The sequence below is a fragment of the Temnothorax longispinosus genome, chromosome 4 (genome assembly GCF_030848805.1).
Source record: "Temnothorax longispinosus isolate EJ_2023e chromosome 4, Tlon_JGU_v1, whole genome shotgun sequence".
Lineage (NCBI taxonomy): Eukaryota > Metazoa > Arthropoda > Insecta > Hymenoptera > Formicidae > Temnothorax > Temnothorax longispinosus.
In genome coordinates, this window is record NC_092361.1 from 16052014 (window position 1) to 16061331 (window position 9318).

General features: G+C 39.3%; 2 protein-coding genes and 1 long non-coding RNA gene across 5 annotated transcripts; 1 reads left to right on the forward strand and 2 right to left on the reverse strand.

Annotated features, from left to right (window-relative positions):
• Window positions 1–17: 17 nt before the first annotated feature.
• Window positions 18–814, reverse strand: LOC139811848 (uncharacterized). Its single transcript, XR_011731757.1, has 2 exons — window positions 673–814; window positions 18–599 (listed from the first exon to the last, which is right to left on the reverse strand). It is a non-coding gene; the product is annotated as an uncharacterized lncRNA (long non-coding RNA).
• Window positions 130–4995, forward strand: Atu (Another transcription unit). 2 transcript variants are annotated; one of them, XM_071776262.1, is made up of 7 exons: window positions 130–548; window positions 733–1701; window positions 1797–2212; window positions 2373–2963; window positions 3051–3249; window positions 3488–3661; window positions 4807–4995. In XM_071776262.1, exons 1-6 carry the CDS (start codon window positions 494–496, stop codon window positions 3655–3657), a joined length of 2400 nt encoding a protein of 799 aa, XP_071632363.1. In that variant the 5' UTR covers window positions 130–493; the 3' UTR covers window positions 3658–3661; window positions 4807–4995. The 2 variants fall into 2 exon arrangements, with proteins under 2 accessions (XP_071632363.1, XP_071632364.1); XM_071776263.1 differs by having other exon boundaries at window positions 3491–3661.
• LOC139811844 (ubiquitin carboxyl-terminal hydrolase MINDY-3 homolog) lies at window positions 4052–7329 on the reverse strand. 2 transcript variants are annotated; one of them, XM_071776267.1, is made up of 5 exons: window positions 6946–7329; window positions 6202–6601; window positions 5843–6111; window positions 5420–5717; window positions 4052–5288 (listed from the first exon to the last, which is right to left on the reverse strand). In XM_071776267.1, exons 1-5 carry the CDS (start codon window positions 6998–7000, stop codon window positions 4982–4984), a joined length of 1329 nt encoding a protein of 442 aa, XP_071632368.1. In that variant the 5' UTR covers window positions 7001–7329; the 3' UTR covers window positions 4052–4981. The 2 variants fall into 2 exon arrangements, with proteins under 2 accessions (XP_071632368.1, XP_071632367.1); XM_071776266.1 differs by having other exon boundaries at window positions 6990–7328.
• Between the last annotated feature and the right edge of the window lie 1989 nt (window positions 7330–9318).

The window sequence follows — 9318 nt, forward strand, 5'->3', positions numbered from 1 at the left end:
TGAAATATGTAATAATATAATCTCTAATTATTTATTTATATATTGTTTTGAATGTAAAATTATAATCAATTATATTAATTATACTTGTATATAAGTAACAATTTATATATATACGCTATATACATTTATCATTTACAATAACGATGCGTGTTCCAAAATTCATAAAAAAAAGTGTAACATCGATTTGTGATTTCTCGCTCGTTGCTGCACTCTCTGCACTTAAAATGAAATAGGTACAATAATAACCGTTTAAAAGAAAAAGAGAAAAGATCGAAGATTTGGAAGAATTGGAAGTTCAAAGGGACACGTCACTTAGCCTCTTGTTTTTCCTAAAAATAAAAAAAAGTTAACACAAAAATAAAAATAAGGAAAGGTGATTAGCTGCGGTATCGTTTCTTTCTGTGCAGTATGCGCTGCTGAATCTTGTGCGAGCCGTTTCTCTCCAAGCAGCTCGAAGCTGTTTTAAAACAGTTTCGTTGCGAACCTCAAACACATGGTAAACATGTCACCGGTACGAGAAACCTTACGCGATTCCAGCGGCGATTCTGGTACGTAACATCAACGAATACATCATTTATACCGTTCCTTCGCGGATTACTCTGGAAAAATATCGGTATATCATTCTGTATTTACAGTATTAAACAAAACCGATTTGTTTAACGATATTCTTACTCGAGAGGTTATACCTCATCACCACGGACGGTGCTCTGATCTCGCGATTATGTTTTTCAGGCTCGGAGTCCGATAACGCGTCCGCGTCCTCGAGATCGAGCCGCAGCGGTAGCCGAGCGTCGCAGGCGCCGGTGCGGACGTCGAGCAATGTCAGGAGCGAGCACTCCGAGGACGAGAACGGCGCACCGGCCTCACCCGCGTCGAACGCCAGCGGCAGCCGCGCCTCGAGATCCACCAGCCGCAGTCCAGTCGGGTCGAACAAGCTGGACGGCAGTCGTAAGTCGGAGAGTCGGTCCCCGTCGCCGGCTGGGTCCGGCTCGAGACGCTCGAGCGTCGGCTCTGTCCGGAGCGAGAAATCAGCCGCCTCCAGGTCACCGAGGTCCAGGAGCGAGAAATCCGCCTCAAGGTCACCGAGGTCCAGAAGCGGGAAATCCGCCTCCAGGTCACCGAGGTCCAGAAGCGGGAAATCCGCCTCCAGGTCACCGAGGTCCAGAAGCGGGAAATCCGTCTCCAGGTCACCGAGGTCCAGAAGCGGGAAATCCCCCTCTAGGTCACCGAGGTCCAGGTCCAGAAGCGGCAAGTCTGGTTCGCCGCGGTCCAGGAGCGGTACTCCGAAATCGGCGGTCTCTCGCAGCTCGGCGGATTCGCGAAAGTCACCGCGATCGCGCTCGCGCTCGCAATCCCCGCGCGGCAGCGTGCGCTCCTCGAGTCCGAAGTCACCCATCAGCTCGAGGTCTAGGTCGGTAGAGAGAAAGTCCAAGACTCCGGCTTCCCCCGCGTCCAACGCCTCCGGTTACGATTCCCCGAAAAGTCGCAGATCTCGAAGCGTATCTTCTCAGAGAAGCAATAAGTCAGCGGGTTCCGCGAGCCCGGCGGAAAGGCGATCGAATTCTTCCGCGTCCTCGAGGAAGTTTGACGAATCGACAAAGAGAGAAGGTTCTGACAAGTCTGACGACAAGAGATCTGGATCTAAGAGTCCCAAAAACGATAAGAGCGACAATGAATCGAACAAATCCTTCAAGCAGAGAGGTTTGTGCTGCTGTTTTATTAGTTGCAATATTCAGAATGTTTTCTAATTGTCTAATTAATTGTATTGTTTAATATTGAAACTTTTTTCCGATTAGATCGAAGTCCAAAATCCGACGAGAGCGACGAGGAAGAACGGTCGAAGAATAAACGGCAACGTAGCAGTTCCGGTTCAGATGCCGAAAAGCCTGTTAAACGAACTAAACCGGTAATACATTCAGATTCCGACAACGAGACAGCTGAGAAGGAAAATAGCGTCGCTCCAACCGCGGACGCGCTGTTCGGTGATGCGAGTGACATTAGTACGGACGACGAAAAGGATAAAAAGGAAGAAGAGAAAGAAAAAGAACGGAGCCGCAGTCGAAGCAGGAGTAGAAGCAAAAGTCGCAGCAGGAGCAAAAGCAGAAGCAGGAGTAGAAGCAGGAGTAGGAGTAGGAGTAGGAGTAGAAGTCATAGTCGCGGTAGATCTGAGAGCGGTGGAGAAGGTCCAAGCCATCGAACCGTTATCGAAGACGTAAGTTAATGGGACGAGAAGCGAATAAGTCTTTATTTCATTTTTTTTTTTACGATTTTAGAAATGTACTTATTTGTAATGTGTGGCAAGAAAAGCGAAACGGATTTTGACATGAAGAAATATAGATATTTTAATGTTAAATTGTGCGTTCTCTGTGTAGGAGGAAGATAAAGATAAGGAAGACGAACCAGAGCCACCTCCAGAGACTCGAATTGACGTAGAAATCCCAAAAATTACTACCGATCTGGGACGCGAGATTCACTTTGTGAAATTGCCGAATTTTCTGTCTGTCGAAACAAGGCCGTTTGATCACGAGACCTACGAAGATGAAATCGACGAGGAAGAGACTCTGGACGAGGAAGGTCGCGCTCGATTGAAACTCAAGGTTGAAAATACTTTGAGGTGGAAGGAATCGTTTAACGACGAGGGCAAAATGGTGAAGCAAAGTAACGCGAGATTCGTAAAGTGGTCGGACGGAAGTATGTCCTTACATTTGGGCTCGGAAATCTTTGACGTGTACAAACAGCCGTTACAGGGCGATCACAATCACCTCTATATTCGCCAAGGTACCGGTCTGCAGGGTCAAGCAGTATTTCGAACGAAACTAACATTCCGGCCGCATTCCACTGAATCGTTCACGCACAGGAAGATGACTATGTCTCTGGCCGATAGGTCGCAAAAGACCTCTGGCATTAAAGTTCTTTCTCAAGTAGGAATGAACCCAGACCAGAACAGATACGAGATGATAAAGGTGTGTATACATTATCATTTCTGTACATGCATATCATGTTGAAACTGTTTATTACTCCAATGTTTCCAATTACTTTTTCTTTTGTAGAAAGAAGAAGAAAAACTACGTATGGCTATGCGAGTTCAAAACAAAACGAAGAAAAGTACCAGTGGCATTAGGAATACTAATCGTGCTGCAGGAGCGTACAGTGGTGATGCTTATCACGATGATGGTTCCGATGACGAGGGTGCAATTTCATTGGCAGCCATAAAAAATAAATATAAAAAGGGCGTGATTCCTTCCAAAGGTTATTTAACATTCTTTACATTCTATTGAAACGTGTTGTTTTAATATTCTTTACATTGTAAAACGTGATCTTAATGTTTTTTACATCAAAATATGTTGCTCTAATATTTTTTTACGTTGTACTAGAATGTGTTATCTCTAACTTCAAGATCTTTATATTCTTTTACGCGTAGGTTATATTAGATTAATTCATTCTGTCCACTAGGACCGTTTGTGATTTGAAAAATGCTTTATTTCAGCAGCATCGAATATTTATTCTTCGGATGAGGAAGGTTCAGACATTGAGACACACAGACCTAAAAAGAATAGTAAAGGGAAAGCTCTTAAAGATTCAGACGAAGAATCCAATTCTGAAAGTTCTGTGGGTAGCGGCGGAGACGATAATCAAGCTGATGATGCAAGTGATTGAAAATGTATATATAATTCAAAATTTAGTAAATAAATGTTTTTTTTATAACAACATAATGGGGTATACCATTATAGCACATAATGCAAATAGCGTTAAAGAGATAGTATCTAGTAATTTTATAGACGGTATTTGAGATTCATGCGTGTAAATAAAACAGTAAACGCATGTTCGAAATAGTCAATACAACAATAAATTGATACCTAAGTGTACCTAAGCATGTCAAATCGATCTATTTTACTGTCAATAAATGCTCAAAAGAAATGTTTGAGTAATATCAAAAAATAAAATATTAGAATCTGTACATTACATCATCTCTGTGAAATCGCTTAAAAATTTTCACCACAGGTGGGATTTCAATTATTAGTACAAAGCGATGAAATCATATTGCAATAACTATTTTTCAAAAGTAGTAAGTTTATTATTTAACACCGTAACTGCAGTTTTGCAAAAGTCATATAAAATAAACATTGACCAAATATCTATTAAAATTATCATATATTAAGTAGAAATTCCGAAAGTGTGCATGCCACATTTTATCTTGCGCGTCAATTTTTAATCCATAGCCCTGATTTTTTTGTTATATCCTTAATCGGGAAAGGAGACTTGTGAAATTGAATTTAACAGGTTTATTAAATACGGCGCTTTTTAAGACATTTCTTTGATTCGAATAATTTTTATGGCAAGAACAGCGAAAATAATAACGGAAGTTTCAAAATAATGACGTCCTTATAACACTTTAGTAACATTTCGTCTATATAATATGCAACAAAATGAATTTTATTAGAATCCACGAAGAATTACGTGTTAATTTCCGTGAAAATTAAAAATCTTTATTATGAAGTTAACTTCGCAAGTAAGCAGAAGTCTTTTAATAACCTTGTGTCACTGTAAATTACTTGCAATCGACCACCGTTAAATTCTATTGTGCTGAGAAATTTCGTTATAATGCTCTTTTGAGAAATACTGAAACTAGATTGCGCTTCTGACAATATATTCAATAAAAGTAATTATTTTAATATCGTTGACATAGTCAGTGTGGTGCAAATACTTCGACATAAATTGTAGATATCCTTAATAGATTTTTACTGACCATGCGTTACGCGAATACTACATATTTTCGTTGAAACAATTAATATTCCTTATTGGCAGGTATATTCAATGTCCTCGCGGTATTTACCGATGCAAATCAGAAGATGGCCGATTTGACTAGACTACGATCTTAAAATGGTAATCCTCTCAACGATATCCTATAGAAGCGCTCGGTCAGGTCACTCTATGCGTCAGCTCCATTGTATACATATATATATATTACAGTTTATAAATTCTAATTTAAACTAGGATTTCGTACTATGTCCCACTGTATCTCAATCCTTGGCCACTTTGTTTGCAGGACCGTTAGCATGGGATTGCTATCCATGATACATTTTACAGTGCACTCGAGCAATACCGCTTGTCCCTTGTGATATTTCACTCTGTTTTCTGGATTGCTACGCTGTAGACCATTGTAGTGATACAAGACGAACATGTCTGGGCACATACATGGTTCCTCGGGAAAGAATTCATCCATAAACGACGCGAGAAGTATTATCCCTAAATTTTCACCATCCAGTTTCTTCCTCATGATATCGACACTGTAAGAATATTTTGTTATAAAACTTACTGCAACTATCAAAATTAGAATCAAATTCAATATAAATAACTTTACATATGCCTATTAACGCAATATGTATATAACGTGTGAACTAAGAAAGCGAGTACATACTATTCCGCATCAGCTACCAGTCCTAATTCCGCCAATACGTCCTGCAGCAAATTTGCCGCGATAAAGTTATTCCCTTCAGGGTCAAAGCGTTTGAAAATTCTTCGCGCTTGTTCCGACGGCGTCTCTGGACTCACTAATCGTTTCTCCGTAGAGAACAGTACAGTTAAATGCGTGTCCGATCCTAGCACCCAGATCGGGTGCGACGGTGATTTTAAGAATGTTCCCACTTCGCAATAACGTAAATGCTCTAGCAGAGTGAGGAATCCCACCGTATTCTGTTTATCAATACCGCGTAATTCTGCAACATACGTAACGTAATGTATTAATGCAGAAAGACCAATCTAGTATCGCGCTACATTAAAACATACATAGAATCGAGACGATAAAGTCATTAAATTTAAAGAAAAAGAAAAGCCATCTCACTTAATCCACTAATATCTTGATCATGATCCCAGACGTGACTAACTGCCCGGCCGGTAAGCATTAAATTTATTAAACTTTGGCTTCCGTATCCATAGGTGGAATCGATCATGGGTTCTGTGGGGTCCGACATTTCGAAGCATATTTCCGAAACTCCTTTTGTACACATCACTGTGTAAAGTAGCAGCAGTATACCGTACTGATCTTTTAACATTCCAATTCGTTCCGTGAAGAAATCCTCTACGTCATCGATGCTACTCGTGGTAAATATCCTGAAAATGACGATCGAGATAAAATATCAAAAACGTTGAACAACGAAATAATTCTTCTGTTGGGACGTTATATTCGAACGTAAAACGTACCTTAATTGAGAATGAAAAACCTCCGATTCTAACGACGCTTGTTTCGCGGCTTGCGTTTCGTTAATTTGATTACCCTCGCTAATATCTTGGGCTGGATTCACCGTCGACTCGGTTGACTTCGAGTCAGTGTCGTCCTTGCCGGACACAAAGCCATTAGAATCACCGGCGTGCACCACCGAATACTTAGGATCCTGAATATCGGCGGCTTGAGTTATAATTTCAGTCATGGCTTTCACAAGCAGCTGATCACATTTTTCGGCCTTGATAGCCTTCCAAGTTATGACGTCGCTCTCCAGCAGTAACTGCTTCAAAATAAATGCTTGAACCGCGGCTATCACAGCGCAAGGTCCGCCCTCTCTCTGTACAAGCGCGGTAGGTTCATCTATGCTGAAGTAGAAGCCTACAACAGAGATAACTGTTATAGCCACATTTATAGGAAATACGACAATATATTTACAACATTTTTCTCGCTAACTATATTACGTTTCGACTATATCATGTTCTGTATTTATTATATAAGAGGTACATGAGTAACCAACGTTGAAACTTTACTCCGGGTCAAATTGTCAAGTTTATCAATTTCACAGTGCTGTCGAGCAACAGTTTTTTGTGCGGAATGACATTCAGAAAGGCGTGATAAACGATTTTTTTATGCCATCTTTCGCGGAAATGATTACAAATTGTCTCTAGTGATCGGCCATTAAACCGGTGTGACACGACGTGATTGTAAATTTGTATGCCTACGATGTGCGGCCGCATCTACGAGATGCAAAACGCTGGTCCAGTACCTTGCGCCCATCGCTTGAAAACGTCCTCCTTGACGGTCGAGCCCCAGAGGAGCGTTTTAATATTTTTCAGGAGCTCGTCGTCGCCTGCGATGGCATTATCGGCCATTATCTTCCGGGTTGCGCGCGATAATACGGGAGGTTAAAACGCGCCGTGTACACGAGTCTTATCTGGAGTTGATCATAATAATACTTGCGGCGCTATTAGCTTCACGTTAGATCCCGCGGAATTGTCGGTCGCATATAGGCACCACCCCGATAACCTATTTTGTACAACAGAAAACTGCCAAGTACGCCGCCATTTTGAGCCGTTTTCTCTTCTCACGTGAAGTGCGTTCAAAGATGGTTCCCACTCCGCGTCGACACGCGCTCGGCGCGGGACAAATCGATATATCGAATTTCGAGAGCGGACACGTTTTGATTATTTTCAAGCGCGACTTCGATTAAACAACGATTAATTTAACCGGCGATTTTGATTCAAGCTTGATTGCTTAAGGCCATTGTACGTAACAAAGTTTTAGTTGTAATCGTAAGGCCGTAAGAAAATAGACCAATCACAGTCGATTATTCTTTTCGCGCTTAAAGAATAATCGAGTGTGATTGGTCTATTTTCTTACGGCCTTACGATTAATATCTAAAACTTTGTTACGTGCAATGGCCTTTACATCGAGAACTATAGCTATAATTTGTTGTTCCTAATCTGAGTCCCTATTTCTAAGTTCTTTTAAGTTAACAACAAAAATTAATAAACTATTTACGTTAATAATAAGATATTGTATTATTTGACGAGTTAATTAACCGTCGCGACGGTCGATTAAGGGGCAGAATTGTTTAAAGCAAAAATTTGTCAAACAAAAAATTAATAATTTATTTACGTTAATAAGGTATTATTTTACTTGACGATTTAACCGTCGATTAATAGGCAGAATTGTTTCTAAATATATAGTTTGTTGTCCTATTGTTGTCAATCTAATCTTTTTTTCCTATATGTCAAACAATAAAAAATTAATCATTCTATCTGTTAACAAAATTATACCATCGATTGAATTCAACTAGTAGAATTGCTTAAAGTAAAATTTCCAGCTGGATGATTCGACGTTCTCAATCTTTTTTTTTTATCTTGGTCACATACTTTAGTGGCTTTAATTATTTCATTTGTAAAATTATCGCTCGTAAATTTTGATCGATGAGTTTTTTTCAGAAGATTATGACCAATTAATCTTTTTTGTGTGTCTTGTCTTCAAGAATATAAATGTCTTAATTGCTAAATTTGAATTGATTTGATAATATATATAAATTACCGTTTCAACTTACACAACTGCTTTTATATAATTTACGCACTGCTAATATCCATTGGTTCTTACTGCCCTTGTTATTTCGTCTTTGATGCAATAATGTACGTTTTGTTTTTTGCCCCGCGCGAATTACGCTTAAGTGGTCGTATCTCTTAACACGACATGTGCACATTCTTATCTCGATACAATAAATAACACGCTTTACGCTTATTTATACATATACATTATACGTTATTGCTCGTAATCGAGCATTCCGAGTGAAAGTAAAAGCTCATAAATCCACGACTGTAGGCAGAAGGCATTTCGTGATGGCTCGACACGGCGTGTATATTCTCGCGGTACCGAGAGAAATACCTACGGAAAATATTTTGCGAAAAAAATTAAGCTTACATTTTAAGACAAATTAAAAAACTAGATTTTAAAAGAAAATGTGAAAAAGAATATTGAATAATACATTACAGAACATTTTCGAAAAATATTTTTGAAAATTTTGAGTGTAAAATTGAAGCTATAAAACTATTGTTTAAACCATTTTTTCATCGTATCTTTTACCGTCTTAGTGATACACGCCTAGAAAATTTTTTTTCTATTTTCTTCAAGATGTTTTATCTGAGAAATAAAATAGCTCTAAGTATAAAATAGCTTTGAAACTATAAAACTATTGTTTAAAGTATTTAAAGTATTCTTCTTCGTACTTCTTATTGCCGTTTTAACGATACACGCTTAGAAAAATGCTTGTTTTTATTTTCTTCAAGATGTTCAAGAGCGCTATGAAAAATTACATGTCTCTTGTTTTGATCTATGCTACTAAAGGTCATGAAAAAATTTGGAAGCCTCGCGTGTAAGAGAACAAAACGTCTCGAAGTGACGAGTCACTTAGCAGTCGGTCCCGATACGTACGCCAGGAAACGTTTGTATCGTTTTTGGGGGAAACATGTTTACGTGACACACAAAGGTGGATGATCTTCGGCGTCGTTCTCTTTTAAAACGCGAGAAAATATTAATTTCACGGTTTAAAACATTTAGTATATAGTAAT

What these genes read in the sequence shown, in the direction of transcription:
- Atu (XM_071776262.1), top strand. Translation starts at nt 494, where the DNA reads ATGGTAAACATGTCACCGGTACGAGAAACCTTACGCGATTCCAGCGGC. An exon ending in ATCGAACCGTTATCGAAGAC is followed by an intron (nt 2,213 to 2,372) that starts GTAAGTTAATGG and finishes TTCTCTGTGTAG; the next exon opens with GAGGAAGATAAAGATAAGGA. An exon ending in ACAGATACGAGATGATAAAG is followed by an intron (nt 2,964 to 3,050) that starts GTGTGTATACAT and finishes TTTCTTTTGTAG; the next exon opens with AAAGAAGAAGAAAAACTACG.
- LOC139811844 (XM_071776266.1), bottom strand. Translation starts at nt 7,095, where the DNA reads ATGGCCGATAATGCCATCGCAGGCGACGACGAGCTCCTGAAAAATATT. An exon ending in TTTCAAGCGATGGGCGCAAG is followed by an intron (nt 6,602 to 6,989) that starts GTACTGGACCAG and finishes TCTCTGTTGTAG; the next exon opens with GCTTCTACTTCAGCATAGAT. An exon ending in CTGGTAGCTGATGCGGAATA is followed by an intron (nt 5,289 to 5,419) that starts GTATGTACTCGC and finishes ATATTCTTACAG; the next exon opens with TGTCGATATCATGAGGAAGA.